Raw genomic sequence first — 16,174 nt, forward strand, 5'->3', positions numbered from 1 at the left:
CAACATGAATTTTTTAATATATTCATGAATTGTTTCTTCTTTTATAGCAGGGGACGGGCAATTATAATTCTTCAAGGGCCACATAAAATTCTGTGAATGTTTACAGGGGCCATCAAGCAAAAAGAAAGACAATAAACACCCTCCCCTCCCCCCACAAAAGGACATTTGTCATTAGGCAATGACATTTATTAAGCTATATAAGCTGCAATTTTACTCACGTATGGATGAGGTTTTTTTTAAAACATTACTTCAACTAACTTAAAAAAAAGGTTTTGAGGGATTGATATATACTCAAAAAATTACACACAAGAAAGAAGGGAAAAAGTAAATAAGTGTTATGTGAAAATGTAAATTAATAATAAATACAAAATAAATGTGTTAATGCAATAGAACCATCTATACATGATCATACTTTGACATTACGAGGGCTGCATAAATACAGTTAAAGGGCAGCATCAATTTCAAGCACTGTTCTTTTTTAGTGCATTAAAAATTCAGTGTCATATTCAATGTTTAAAAGATATGCAATTTAAGAAGAAGAAAAAAACATTTATTCGATAAAGAAGGAATTTAATGTAAAACTCCAATGTAGAAAAAATTCAGTGTAAGAAATTCCTATTCGAAGTTTGGTGGCACACATTTCCTTCCATAATGATTTTTAAAAACAAGGGTCCTTATGTTTAGATTAATTCCCTAAACTCAATTTAGGCAACAGCACCTATTAAAAGAACCGGTTTGGCTCTGGTATAGGATGATTACTAAACTATACAACTATTTCAACTCACAGTAACCGTTTCACATTTAACATTAACAGAAACGATGAATAGTGAAATAGTGTACAATTAATAGTGCACAATCTACCTTCCTACAGAAGAAACGACAAAACAAAAGGCACTGAATCTATTAGCCAGTATATTTGATTTAAATTGTGGGATTGAGCTTGACACCCCTGACCTAATGGCACACTATGTACACTCTCAAATCTCTTCCAAATGTGTTCACCTGGCAGCGGGGGAAGGCATACCAGGACAGGGTTCATTTGTTTGTTGGCTTTGAATGTGGTTACACACTGTCTGGTCCTGTTTCGTGAACTATTTTATCGGTTCTATCAAAACATCGCAACATTGTTGTTTTTCAGGGCGATAACGTCCAAAACATGCAGAGCTGTAACCAGATAAAACTGAAGAAAGAAAAAAAGACTTGAATAGCTTTGTAGTAGCAGCTGGAGAGCCTGAAGTAAAGTTGAGAAGCTGCCCTGAAGTAAATGGTGAGCTGGCTTTTTTGGGGGGGGAAATATCTCCAGATTAACAACAGGTGAGGAAACTAGAGAATGCTGGAGAAATTAGGAGGAGGAGATGTGTGTGCAACCTGGATCCAGTTGAACTGTCACAATTCAGAGGTATAAAAGGTAAAAGGTTCCTTTTATCTTCTGTCTTGAAGATTTAGAAGCTAAAAAATGTTCATTAGAACGAAAATGCTGCATTTTACTTTGCCTCTTCTTTAACATTGTTTCCAAAGATGCCACAATTAACTGGATTACCTTTTAAATATATAAACTGTTTTCGTTTCTGCACTATTTTTTTCATGAAGGTCTCTGTCTGTCTTTCCTGAAATTAAAGATATGCATGTCGTCATGGCGCAGTCGTCGTCAATTATATCTGAACCTAAATGATCATAAACATTCAGAGAAAGAGAAAAGAACACTCTGCTGTTCAAATGGAGTTTACGTTTTAGAGTTCCACCTCCAGATTATGTTCTGGGAAACAGCATCTCCATGTTTTTTGGACAGAACATATACTATCTAATGCATACTTTTCAACTTCGAATATTTAAAAACTGATTATTAGGAAATGTTACTCAAAACAAGGATAATAATGTTCTTACACAATACAATACAATTTTCAACAAGATTGTTTTGCAATTTTTTAATTGCAATGAAAAAATTAATTCCTAGTATCTATACTTCTAAATTAAAAACACGTTAGACATTTCTTTTATAAGGTACGTATCATATAACTTTGTGTAATTACGAAAATGTGTAATACTTTATCGAACATTCTCACAGAAATCAAAATTGCAGTGCGCTTGGCGCTACTGGTGCGGCGCCCTCTAGCGTATAAAACTAGAATTACTAACTGGATGTTTTTATTTTTCAATATGAAGTTAATTTTGCTATTGAAAAAAATTGCAATCAACCCATTAAGAAATATATAGTTATACATACACATCTAGTCAACATACACTTACATACACATCGGAAAGTATTGTTTATGTATTTCCATTTTTATTTTAATAATTTGTTTTTGATCCTTTGTCGTCTGATTTATTTAAACTATTAATACAAATGTACAAATGACCACAATAATAGTAATAATAAAAGTTATATTAATAATAATAATGATACAATATTTTTACGCGCACTCTCCCACTGACAGGGGCGGAACTGGTGTGTGCGTTCTGATTGGTTGCCTCGTCTGTCGCTCATGGCCTGACGTTTTTCCGGTTTCCAGCCGCAGACACGTGTGCTGTAGAGATCAGCGCTGAAGGCAGAAAAACAGCAACAATATCTCAGATTTCGGCACATTTGTGTCGTCTTTCCCTTTTCTTTGTCGTTGAAGCGTAGGCCGACTCAACCGCCATCATGGTGAAGCCGCAGTTTAAGGGGAAAAGCTCCATAAACAAGTCGACGTCCAGTTCCAACCCCGGTGAGCTAACGGCCATTAGCATGACAGTTTGTTTATACGTGACTGAAGCTCATACGTGATGACATTTGTGTTGTTAAATGTCTAAATCCTCATTGTATCATAACTTTGATGGACCTCATTGTTTATTTAAAGCTCGTTGCCAGATATTTCTTATTTAATGTTAAACAAAAGACTAACCCGAATACTACTATAAAGGGTTAATCTTTACTTTTAAAGAGACTCCATTATGAAATAAACGATCTTTACTATATCAATGGATTCGAATCGAATTTAATCAGTTGACATCCCACGTCCTTACACGAATTCTTATTTAATATAAGATTTTGGCTTTTTCCGTTTTTAGTTATGAGCCATATTAGGATGACTACATACATCATATCTTTTATATGATATGAACTACACTTTACACACTTTAAACTATTTCCCGAAGGAGATCTTAGGGATCAATACAGTTCTACCTTACTTTACCTTACACAAAACGTACCAACAAAAACTCAACAGAAAGAAAAATCAGCTAAACATTTGCTAATGTAGTATTCTATTTTAAAAAACATAATAACTGATGAGTTGTTGACATATAGGGACAGTTCTTTTTATGTTTTTCTATTTTATAAATCCTTATTTAGACGAGGTCATCCAGAGAAATTAAAAACAACGATTGAGACATGGAGCTCAGATTCAAAGACTGTCAATCCTGCTGTGAGGAACTCAAGTTTTGAATGGGCGTTATACCACATTAAAAAATGTATAAAGTGATGTAAAATATGTGATTATGCTTGTCCTGATGTTAGTTACTAGGAAATACACACAGTCAAAGCACAGTCTTCAAAAAGTGTTTGAGTCTGATTTAAAAGAACCTTTTTGATCTACGATATTTAATCAAGTGTGTGTCTCTTAATCCAACAGATCGTGTCAAAGGGGCTGGTGGTCAAAACATGAGGGACCGATCCACCATCAAGCGTCTGAATATGTACAGACAAAAGCAGAGATGGTAATGAGTATTTGAAGAGTTTTTACACCCATTTGTAATTTGAAGTGATACGAATGTTGTTGTTTTTTTTGATTTGCCAGCAATAAAAATGGAAAGGTTATCAGACCATTAACATACCAGTCGACGGTAGCCCCGGGGACCCAGGCCAGAGTTGAACCCAACGTCAAGTGGTTTGGTAGGTTCCATCTCATTGTTTGTGTCATGATTACCTGATAACTCTGGATGATGATGATGAGCTGTAACACTCTTCCAGGGAACACTCGCGTGATCAAGCAGTCGTCTCTCCAGAAGTTCCAGGAAGAGATGAATGCGATTCGCAAGGATCCCTATCGTGTCGTGATGAGGCAAAGCAAACTCCCGATGTCCCTCCTGCAAGACAAAGTCAAAGCTCATGTGAGTAGTTTTGCAGACATTAAATCATGTGTCTTTCTCTGCGATCGTTGATTTTGGCTTCCTTGTGTACAACTCGGACTGATCTCAAGCTTCAGTAATAAATAAATACAGTTTGATGTATTGCTTGATTTACTAGCGGCTGTTTGCACACTTCGCTAAACTATGACAAGTGTTGGATTCTAAACCCAATCCAAATAACATCTTGTTCTTTCTCTAATCGCTCAAGAAAAACCCGCACACCCAACGAGTTTTAAGATCAAATCTCAAATGTAGTAAGTTTTACTGTGTTATGCATCAGTTGAATTTCAAAAATAATATTTGACCAAATCCAAATCTTTAACCACCACTAAAATAATGGATGAAATGTTCTTTGACTGTAAATCATAATCATGAATCAAATCATAACTATAGCAAAGGATTTCAAGCTTGGCAAAGCAAGGGGTAGTTTTAATAAAGGATAGGTTTTCAGTTATTCTTATTATGTTATTTTTTACTCCATAAAGGTTTCTTTGTGCGGTGGAAAGAGGCTGCTTACAAGCTATGGCGCCTCTATGTCAAATGCCATGTATTGTGCCAGTAAATTCTACAATACTTCTTGCCACCTGCTTTCTAAAGGAGCCCATTACTATAGTGATATTTCAAATGAAAAGGGCAACGGAACGTCAGTATAGAGTAAATTTGGCTTGAAATGAGCAGCTTGACAGAGGTCTGCGCTCTATTATGAATATATAACAGTTATTTTTTAAAGACCAGCCTAATATTTCTTGTAAACACATTTTATTTTTAGAATTCCAAGGTTCACATTCTGGACACTGAAGGTTACGAGACCACATTTGGGCCCAAGGCTCAGCGCAAAAGGCCCAATCTGATGGTTGAAGATATGAAGGACCTGTTGGAGCAGGCCGAGGCTTCGGCAGAGAGCTACAATGCGGAGAAAGACACGGACCTGGTCACGGAAGACACTGGAGTTCGGTAAGGCTCTCTTAAGTCTGGTCTAGTTTTTTTAAGTTAAGCCTTAATTTGCCCCCACAGGGATGAAGCACGTGAGGAAATCTTCAAAAAGGGTCAGTCAAAGAGAATCTGGGGAGAGCTCTACAAGGTTTGTTTTAATTTCATAATCACCGATAAAAACCACTGCTGAGTGTTTCGTGTCACTTCAGGTCATCGACTCGTCCGATGTCGTGATCCAAGTCCTGGATGCGCGGGACCCCATGGGGACCCGGTCCAAGAGCATAGAGCAGTACATGAAGAAGGAGAAATCCTGGAAACATCTGATCTTCGTTCTTAACAAGTGTGATCTCATCCCCACCTGGGTCACTGTAAGACCTTGAAGATTTATTAGAGACGAGTACCATGTGACTAACGAGTCTTTTCTACACCAGAAACGCTGGGTTGCACTCTTGTCTCAGGAGTTTCCTACTCTGGCGTTCCACGCCAGTCTCACCAACTCGTTTGGCAAAGGATCCCTGATTCAGCTTCTGCGACAGTTTGGAAAGGTAGTGGTTTGAAACGTGCAATTTAAGGGTTTTATATTGTTTTTTTATTATCATTTTTATTGTCCTGCAGCTTCACACAGACAAGAAGCAGATCAGCGTCGGCTTCATTGGATACCCTAATGTTGGAAAAAGCTCCGTCATCAACACCCTGCGCTCAAAGAAAGTCTGTAACGTGGCACCACTGGCTGGGGAAACAAAGGTGGGTTATGATTCTTGATTCCAGCAGGAGTAAATTATACACTGTTGGGAAGTGACGAATTGAAGATATGGAGATAAAAGTTAACTGACAACAAAAAAAGTTGCAGATAAGGATGTAAAAAAACATTTAAGATTCTCAATACACATTTATAAGTAAACTGGGTAAAGATAAATATGATGGAAGGAACTTAATGACATAATAGTTTTGATTTAATATGTTAAAATGAGCTTAAGTATTGAACAGTTGCCACAATTTGGACTGTGAGATCAAGAGGGCTGCGTTTGTCCTGATTTAAAATGTGGAGGTGTCGCTGGCAGCTTTAGAATCACGATCATCATGTCATTTTCAGGTGTGGCAGTACATCACGTTAATGAGACGCATCTTCCTCATCGACTGCCCAGGTGTGGTCTATCCCTCAGAAGACAGTGAGACTGATATCGTCCTCAAAGGAGTGGTGAGTGTCAACGTGCTGAACTTTCAGTTGAAATTTCTAATTTTTTTTAAATTCTTTCTAAAGGTTCAAGTTGAGAAGATCAAAAACCCAGAGGAGCACATTGCTGCGGTTCTGGAGCGAGCCAAACCAGAATATATTCAGAAGACATACCGAATCCCCATTTGGAATTCTGCTGAGGACTTTCTGGAGAAGCTGGCGTTTCGATCTGGCAAGCTTTTGAAGGTCTGCTCCTCCTTTTTTTTATGTCCAAAAGATGATGGTTTTGTCTGACTGCAGCAGTTTTCATCAAGTTCATGAAGTGAACAAGCATCTGAACATGGACCGTGTTGGATTGAATCCACAAGGAGTGTCGTGTTTATCTTTTTGTTTGCAGAGTTACTAAAAATCTCAGAGAAAAAAGTTGAAAGCCTTACATTGTATTACAAAACGGCACATAATCAAGTCCCCAACATAAATCTGCTTTCACGTGACTGTGGTGACAAAATTTTATCAATGAATGTTGCATCGGCTAAACTGTTAAAAGTTGGAACCTAATTCACTAGTGGCGACGACAAGGGTTTGATTTCCATTGAGGAATCTTGGAAGTGGTTTGATTGTACGCTGTGTTTAAGTAGTCATGTGAAAATGTCCCTTTTTGTGTAGGTGTTGTGTGTTGTTCCGTATTTAATTCTCGAGTCCTGTGTTTGCACGGGTGCAGGGCGGCGAACCAGATCTGCCCACAGTTTCCAAGATGGTGCTGAATGACTGGCAGCGAGGGCGGATACCCTTCTTTGTGAGGCCCCCGGGGCCGGAGGGGTACGAGGAGGTAACGGGTTCTAAACAATCATGTTTTGATGACTGGTTCAGTTGCGCTCATCCTGCAACTTATTGTAGGAAAATAAGTCTTTGCCGGTTGAGGGAGCGTCGGAGCAAGTGACGGAGGTGCAGGAAGAGGCCGCAGACATGGAAGAACCACAGGATACAAATCAAAGACAGAAGGAGCAGGTCCAGAAGATCCTCTCAAACGTCCGGCAGAACTTTGGCAAGATCAGCGTGATGCCAGAGTTCAACGAGGAGGACATGGTTTCCGTCGAGATGCCGGACCTGAACATGTCCGACTTGTCCGGCTCCGAGGGAGAGGAGGATCAGGACGAGGAGTCGGAGAAAAAAGCGGAAGATGGTACGGGAGAGCATTCTGCCGCAACAGCTCCCACGGCAACCGAGGGAAACGCCAAGAAGAGTTCAAAGGAGACGATCCGTGAGCTGGACGACAAGATCGCAAAGTACAAGCAGTTCTTGGACCGAGCCAAGCTGAAGCGTTTCTCCGCAATCAGGTCTGTCGGATCCAATATCCCTCCTAGTTTTGTTTTCAGCAAACTACACTTGTTGTTGTTTATATCGTGTGTCTTTATTACACTATAAAATGTGTTTTTATTTATTGTCCTCTAGTCATTTTTGACATCTTTTATCAACAAAGCTTCTGGATTAAATTAAATGTGGTCATCGAGTCCGCCACAGATGTCAAAACAATGCTGCTTATACTCTTTATGAAATCACTAAATGATCTTTGCCTATGATTTAATGTTTTGCAGAATACCAAAGACATTTTCGGACCAAGCGTTGACCAACATGAAGGCTCAGCAGGACGTCAGGAGAGGTAAATGCTTAACACTCGCTGGGTTTATTCATGAAACTTGAGGACAACAATTTTGTGAGGTAAATCTAAACACCAGGAAGTTTAAGATATTTTGGCATTCATCAAAATTCCAGTCGCTCTGATCTTTTTCTAGCTACTAAAAAATCTACACCTGCTCCAGACCATGTGCAGGGTTTTGTTTAAATTCAAGATGCACTTAATTCTTGTAGCTATCTTTGATGTAGATTATAGTTTTTATTATTGCTATTTTGGGAAGAATTCGCAGATTACAAAATAGTACAATAAAATGTATCCCATTTATTTAATTAGTTTTAAATTTGCAGGTTAAAGATCCAGATAATTGATAATAAACAACTGAACAGATTACATGTTCTTTCTACATGATCAATATTTATAACGTATGGAAGTTTTGGGATATGATATATTTGAATATTGTTACAACTTTGGTATATATCCTTGCTTCGAGATATATATATATATATATATATATATATATATATATATAGAGGAAGCATCAATAATGCGAGCAATGTTCTCGTCAGGAGGTGATGTATTGACTGTCAGATCACTTCTCCTGGACCCTTGGTGGGGTTTTTGACTCAGTTTCGTTACATTTTTTACATGTTCTCTGTTCCACAAAGGCAAGATTAACAGTCGCGGTAACGTTAGTATGATATGAAATATTTGCTCCTTGTCCACCATACTTGAAGTTGGACAGCAGTCACAGTCAGAATAACATCCAGAAAGCCTCTTTAGTTACAGCGGTTTGTCTGATGCAACCTTATTCTAGGATGTTTTACGGCATCTGTTGCCTCCAGACATGCACTTTGACTGTCCTGTTACAACTCTTAATAGAAGATGGATTGTTTTAACTCAACTACTAACAGAAGAAATGACAATTGCGTTCTTAACTCCACTTCAGGTGGACCGGATCATCGTCTTTTTTTGGTCATTCATGGGCGGAGATTTATGCTAATGACTCATTACCATGCACTACTTTTAGATTTATTAAATACTCTCGTGCTTACGATCAGATCTGAGTGTTCACCTCCTTCATAAATACGGAGTAGATTTCTCATAGCACGGACCTGCACACAGATTTACTCACGCTTGATGAATGTTTAATCTTCCATTGATCGAAAATTTCTAAAGAATCTGAATTGATTAATTACAATTTAATTTAATTTTCTTGACTTTCTTGAATAATTAAAAAGGCTTAACTGTGTAACAATGTTCTTATTTTTCCCCTCATTTTAAATAATAATAATAATCTCTTTATTCTTTATATTCCTTCCTTTCTATAACCGCTTTCCACAACTTCTGCCCTCTACAGGCTGTAGCTCTGGGTTTCCTTGCACATTTGTAGAACCCATGTTATAACTGTAATAAAGTCAATCTAATCTGATCTGGGAGGTTTTGTTGTGCAAAGAACATAACTCTTAAGTCCCAAAGTGTAGTATATTATATATAATGGTCATGATAAAAAATAAACGATCCTATTCAATTTGGTGAAGTCCTATAACAATTATTTATTTGTTCAGCTTCAAAGGCCCAAAAGAGGGAAGCAGACGACGAAGAGGAGCAGGACAACAAACTCTCGTCCAAACAGGTAAAATAAAGGTTCTGTCTAACGTCGTAGCACTGTGATCAACCAATCTCTGTGTTTGCAGAAAAGGGCGATGGATCGAGCTTCAAGGACAAAGAAAGTTGGCGTTCGGTATTACGACACTCATAATGTGAAGAACAAGAACAGAGATAAGAAGATAGAAGTTCAAAAAACAGATGGAAGAAGAGCCAAGAGAGCGAAACACTGAGAAGTCTCATGTCTTAAACTGTTTTAATAAATCACCCTAAACTACAGCACCAGAGAACACAAGATGTTATGAAATTATGAAGTGAAATCATGTCGTGCTCCGCTTCTGCCTTCAGCTGCTGGAATGATGCGTCATTCATTCATCAATACAATTGCTCTTGATGTTCAAGAGAATGCATAACAGCATCACATACAGTTTGTCTTGCTGATAGAAGAAATAAAACAACTTTGTATCCAACACTGTCAAGTTCTCGTTACTTCTTTGGTGCGACAATCATTTCCAGCTGAGTCTGTGAAACCAATCAGAGTGTCAAAGGTTTGTTTTTCCGTCCGTTTACGCATTGTCTGATTTAATAAAACTCACGGTCAGATCCTCCTTTGCGGTTTTCAAGAACTGGATCTCATCTCTGTGGTTGTTTTCCTTCAAGTATCGTCTCTCTTTCCCTTTCCTCTCCGCTTCTTCACATTTGAATTTTTCCTCTTTCACCTTCTGTTTCAACTCTTTCGCCTCGTTTTCCAACTTCAAGATCTGGCAGAGGAACATGTTTTTATGGTTGTGGCGCTTGAGGTTGACCTCATAATTAGGCAAAATGAAACTAGATTATTAAAAAATGTGATCTACGGTTAAAGACATTTGCTGCTCCGTTTTCTTTTTTAAAACGAGCTTTTCTCTTCAACTAACCAAAAATATCTGATGACGACAATCAACCAGAAATTACTAAATAAAACTAATTTAGAAATCATGTGATAATCTCTGTCTTAGAGGGAAACGTAAGAATTCAAAGCTATTTATTGACGATGTGTTGATTAAAAAAAAAACACTAAAGATATTTACTGCTTTTTGTAGTATTATATTTAGATTCTATTGACGTCTTCCATTTTAACGCAGAAACAGCGGCCTCTGCTGGATCCGTTTGGATGTTAAAAAATAAAGTTTCTTTATCATAGTTTAAAGCGCCGACTTATTTAATTTATTGATGTTACACGTACGTATTAATATATAAACTTCTGTTTTTAGTATAATTTTAGATTGTTTCGACATGTGTTTTTATATTCATGCACACATGTTTACGCAGTAACAGCTGCCTCTGCTGGATCCTCTGGGATGTTATAAATAAAAATCCTTTATGAGAGTTTAAAGCGCCAACTTTTTTTATTTATTGATGTTACACGGTCCTATGGATATATTAACTTCAGTTTTTTTGTAGTTATTTAGATTGTATTGACATGTGTTTTTATATTCATGCACAAATGTTTACGCAGTAACAGCGGCCTCTGCTGGATTCGCTGGGATGTTATAAATAAAAATCCTTTATGAAAGTTTAAAGCGCCAACTTATTTTATTTATTGATATTACATGTTCGTATAAATATATAAACCTCTGTTTTTAGTACATTATTCAGATTGTTTTGACATGTGTTTTTATATCCATGCACAAATGTTTACGCAGTAACAGCGGCCTCTGCTGGATCCGCTGGGATGCTCAAAATAAAACCAGTTATGAACGCTAACTTATTTTAATTTACTTATTTATTTATTAATGTTCATACTAACCGCAATTGTGTTCAGTAATTTCTATTAATGAACCAAAAAAAAAAATCCAGGAATATGTTTCTTACTTTTTGTTCCACGTCTGTCTTGTCCCTCTTGGCCTTCAGGGCCTTCCTGACAGCAAACGCGACACTGCTCTCGTAGAGCGTGTGATAGGCAGCCATGGTCAGTTGTATCTCATTCCTGACCCTCAGTAACAGCAGCCCTCGCTCAGCACAGTTGATGGTCACCTGCCTGATCAGCTCATCTAGAAAAATATATCAAGCATCATTCCTGCGAAAGCAGATTTATTATCTGGTAATTTACCGAAACACTGTGTGTACAGGTCTCGACGTGCTGGACAAAGGCCCGTTTCTTTGGCTTGTCTCAGCTGCAGTTTGGTGTTCAGCTGCTCCGTCAAACTGGTGACGTCAGATCGGGTGCACGGCGTTGTTGAAACCTTCAGGACCCACAGCTGATTTCCTTCCTTCCGTTCCCTGCAGATAAAGTCCCAAAAAAACGTCCGTCGAACCCTCACGAGTACGTCGAAGAGATGTTCGGTGCTTTACCTTGGCGGGAAGATGTAGTTGAGAATCTCCTCGTTCTCCTTGAAGGCTCCTTCGGAGGCGGATTTGGGTTTAGGTGGTGGTGGAACGGGAGACAAAGTGGAAGAAGGCGGGTCAGGCTTCATTTTTGAAGGACGTAGAGAAGCCTGCAGAGAATATTTTATCTCCATCAAAGATCATCGAGGTAAGGGTTTTAGCTAGGGGTGTGTATTAGCTGGAATTCGGCGATATGATAGATATCACGATACCGTAGAAACACTTACGATATATTGCGATAGAAAACAAAAATATATTTGTAGTAGTGCTCTCGTACTTGACAAACAGTGTCATTATCTTCAGAGCACACTAGATGGCGCCACCTACTGATTGTCAGTTAGCTCCTTAAATGTTTCGACACAACCCCTGTGCAAACCTTTAGTCCAGATAGACACAAATATGTGTAAACAATAACAACGAGAAGACTTGTGACATGTTTTTACTAGTGATGGTCTGATGAAGCTTTATGAAGCAGTGTCAATATTTGTCAGAGTCCACTAGGTGGCGGTCTCTGCGCAATTTTCCTTTGTTTGTAACTGATTTAATGAAAGATCACATCAATTCTAATGTGATGGCGTCACCTACTGACCTCTAAACAACACGACACTGCTTCATGAAGCTTCATCCGCCCATCATTATGGATTATGCCTCTTACCTTCGGAGACTTTAAGTCTGTGGTCTTTGTGACCAAAATGGCAGTTCCATACTTCAGGAGAGAGTCACCGGGGGTTATAGAAGCCATCTTGTTTCAAGAACAATCTGAAACCAGATATTTTTGTTGACTTTAGCAACGCATGAATTTTTAAATGTGAAAACGTTCATCTCATACCTCTGAGTGGTTGCGGAGAGGCTAGCTAAGCTGGCGTGAGAAGTAGCCAAGCTAAGTCACGGTCTGTCCCCTCGCCAGGTGGCAAACAATAACAGCTTAAGTTCAACTAAAATCAACTCCTTATTTTAATACTTTTTATTTTTGTTTGAGTTCTGCCTGCCTGCTTTATGACCTAATACTCTCCTTTGATTGATATCATGAGACAATAAGAAACAATATTTTGCAACATCCAAGTGAAAAGTAACAGCTTTAATGACTTTAGTTTGTATAAGAACAACAGACACACCCATAGACCAAATGTAGCAAGCTAGCTCAGTGTAGCAAGCTAATTCAATGTAGCCAGTTAGCTTAATGTAGCAAGCTAACTTAATGTAGCAAGCTAGCTCAATGTAGCCAGTTATTTCAATGTAGCAAGCTAACTTAATGTAGCAAGTTAGCTCAATGTAGCAAGCTAGCGCAATGTAGCCAGTTAGCTCAATGTAGCAAGCTAGCTCAATGTAGCAAGCTAGCTCAATGTAGCCAGTTAGCTCAATGTAGCAAGCTAGCTCAATGTAGCAAGCTACCTCAATGTAGCCAGTTAGCTCAATGTAGCAAGCTAGCTCATTATAGCAAGCTAACTCAATGTAGCCAGTAAGCTCAATGAAGCCTGTCAGCTCAATGTAGCAAGCTAACTCAATGTAGCAAGCTAGCTCAATGTAGCCAGTTAGCGCAATGTAGTGAGCTAACTCAACGTAGCAAGCTAGCTCAATGTAGCCAGTTAGCTCAATGTAGAAAGCTAGCTCATTTATATAACTGTGTCAGTACAGGATCTGGTCAGTACATGTGCGGGAGACAGGGCACAAGAAATGTATTCACGTGACATCAAACTAGTTAAAAATAAATAAAATAAAACTTAAATATCTACATTAACTACCTGAGAGTAAAGAGTAGAAAAAAACAAAACGGGATAAACATTTTGATTATATTTTTAAAAGAGCACTGATGGCAAATTACTGTCAGCTTCATTTATCCCTTTACATCAACCACACATGCTAACCATGTTTTTTTTAATAAACTTTATTCCAAATGGGATTTGTCTGTCTTTAACAAAACAATTGTTTTTTATGCTTGTTTTATTCTTGTTTTATGCATAACAACTACTCACAAAATATAAATGCCAGTACACACTTGACTGCAGATAGTCAATGTTTGTTATATAGTTTCATCACTTTGAAGAAAAAATGGAAATTAAAAAAACTAATATGAATTTTTATAGAGCTTTATATTTGTACATACATATAAATAAAGCTAATAAATAAATGTATATTTAAAAGGAAGATTAACATCATACAGTTATCAAAAGTAACAACCTCTGAGAATACTATTCTGTCTCACAAAACATGATTTATGATTCCTTTAGTAATAGCAATAAAAACAACCATTTGTTAACAAAGGTCCGCTGTTCCATGTTTTGATTTCATCACAGCATGTCTTTATTTGTTCTAAGACACTGTAGGTTTTTAACTCAGTATTGTTTTGTTGTTTAAGCGTCTTGTTACCCTAGTCTGTGAAATGCGCTTTACAAATAATAATCACTTACATACTTATTTACTTATGCAGTGTGCGGCATTCAAGTACATTAAGTCTGTGCAGGTAGAAACTAGTGATGGTTTGATGAAGCTTCATGAAGCAGTGTCATGTTGTTTAGAGGTCAGTAGGTGGCACTATCACATTAAAATTGATGTGATCTTTCATTAAAGCAGTTACAAACAAAGGAAAATAATAATAATAATAATAATAATCTCTATTTATATAGCGCAGAGACCGCCACCTAGTGGACTCTGAAAAATATTGACACTTCTTCATGAAGCTCCATTAGACCATCACTAGTAAAAACATGTCACAAGTCTTCTCGTTGTTATTGTTTACACATATTTGTCTCTCTCTGGACTAAAGGTTTGCACATTGGTCGTGTGGACATTTTTTAGGAACTAAAAATTCTGCATTACCTTTTTGAAATTATTAAGTTTCATTATTATTATCATTTTTAAATATAGCTAATCTTTTGACAAATTACTCGACAATCTTACATTAAATTAAAATAATATTGAATCACTGAAATCTCAGACAGGTGAGAACCCTTGAGTTATTGCTTTCATAACTTCAGGTTCTACGATTGGTGCAAAGCCCTCTAATCGCTTCGCTATTGGTTTATTTTCGAGGCCCTGCCTCGTCTCTGAGAAAGCTCAATGACCTCGCCACCCAGCTGGGTGCAGCCCACTTTCTATAAGAGGTGGGGAATACCCACTGCAATTCCTCCCACTGAAAACTCAGCTGATGGGCGGCAGATGGCCGATGTGGTTAGAGGGCTTGGCACCAATCGTAGAAACAGAAGTTATGAAAGCAAAAACTCGGGGGATCTACTTCTTTTTTTGCTCCGCCCTCTAACAGCTTCGCTATTGGTTTAAACCAAGGCAAAGCCCGACGAGATCAATCTGACCCCCAGCTGGACGCCGCTCCTGACAGTAGCATCACTAAGGCCCCATGGGTGAAGTAGCGGCTGAGCACCCTGCCAAAAAATCACTGAGGCTGCTACATCGCGGGTGAAGTGTGCCCCTTGTCCGCTACGAGCAGATCCACCCGCTGCCTGGTAGGCTCGAATAATGGCGGATCTAACCCAATGAGAGAACTTCTGAGGGAAGACCGCCTCACCCAGCCGACATCTACCGTTACGGATAAATAAAGCTTTAGAGTGCCTGAAAACGGTCACCTGCCGCAAGTAACAGGCCAAAGAGGTTAGGGGGTGGGTACGAGCCAAAGAACCCTCGATTCACATACACCACGGCGGTGGAGTTGTCTGACAGAACTAGGACTGATGGACTGTGACAGTGTAACGAGGGCGCAACCAACTTTCCACCTGAGGTTGAGCGTTCCAATAACTGACTGTCCTGCAAAAACCTGTGCGGGAAGGAGCACTTTTTAACCTCGGTCCCGCTTGGGATCTAGTTTGAGATGACCAAACCATCTCTGGAGCTCCCTCATTTGCAGAAAACCCAGCCGCACCGCCATGAGCCCCAGGTTGGACATAACATCGCCTGCTGACACCACATGACGCCGAGCGTCAGCAACTGTGTTCCTTCCTCCGTGTTCAGCAGCAACCTGTTAAAAAAATGTGTTAAAAAATAACAGTGCAGGACGTCACTTGAGGAAATTAAAGTTTCTTTATATAGGAAAACACGGGTGATACAAACAGAAGTTCAGTCACTCACTTAATTTGCCTTTGCGTTCGTTCATTCCCTGTCAAATTATAAAGATCATAATCAGCTGCGCGAAAAACTATATCCGGTCTTATCTGTCGGACAACATCTGGTTTCTAACACAATTATTATCATTCCTTTTCATCCGTTTTAACTAAAATACAGATAATATTAAATAAGCAGGTTTTAATCAATGCTATAAATCAACACAGTTAGTAATCAACATAAATCAACTAATGTAAGTCAAAATAAGTTACAACACCCCCAGGTGAACCAACTGCTGAACTGGA

The 16,174-nt window shown here is 38.5% G+C and overlaps 2 protein-coding genes across 2 annotated transcripts; one reads left to right on the plus strand and one right to left on the minus strand.

The window, feature by feature from the left end:
• Positions 1-2,482: 2,482 nt before the first annotated feature.
• gnl2 (G protein nucleolar 2) lies at positions 2,483-9,925 on the plus strand. The gene is made up of 16 exons (XM_087805688.1): positions 2,483-2,705; positions 3,612-3,696; positions 3,777-3,871; positions 3,950-4,089; positions 4,877-5,061; positions 5,122-5,188; positions 5,250-5,408; positions 5,472-5,585; positions 5,656-5,784; positions 6,134-6,238; positions 6,302-6,460; positions 6,936-7,043; positions 7,112-7,551; positions 7,810-7,874; positions 9,416-9,483; positions 9,545-9,925. The coding sequence occupies exons 1-16, from the start codon at positions 2,642-2,644 to the stop codon at positions 9,686-9,688; spliced, it is 2,127 nt and encodes a 708-aa protein (XP_087661814.1). The 5' UTR covers positions 2,483-2,641; the 3' UTR covers positions 9,689-9,925.
• LOC148067571 (axonemal dynein light intermediate polypeptide 1-like) lies at positions 9,695-12,814 on the minus strand. The gene is made up of 7 exons (XM_087805689.1): positions 12,649-12,814; positions 12,475-12,578; positions 11,787-11,929; positions 11,545-11,714; positions 11,307-11,485; positions 10,052-10,216; positions 9,695-9,977 (listed from the first exon to the last, which is right to left on the minus strand). The coding sequence occupies exons 2-7, from the start codon at positions 12,559-12,561 to the stop codon at positions 9,942-9,944; spliced, it is 780 nt and encodes a 259-aa protein (XP_087661815.1). The 5' UTR covers positions 12,562-12,578; positions 12,649-12,814; the 3' UTR covers positions 9,695-9,941.
• Between the last annotated feature and the right edge of the window lie 3,360 nt (positions 12,815-16,174).

The sequence above is a fragment of the Callionymus lyra genome, chromosome 13, assembly GCF_982586985.1.
Source record: "Callionymus lyra chromosome 13, fCalLyr1.hap1.1, whole genome shotgun sequence".
In the NCBI taxonomy this organism is placed as follows: Eukaryota; Metazoa; Chordata; class Actinopteri; order Syngnathiformes; family Callionymidae; genus Callionymus; species Callionymus lyra.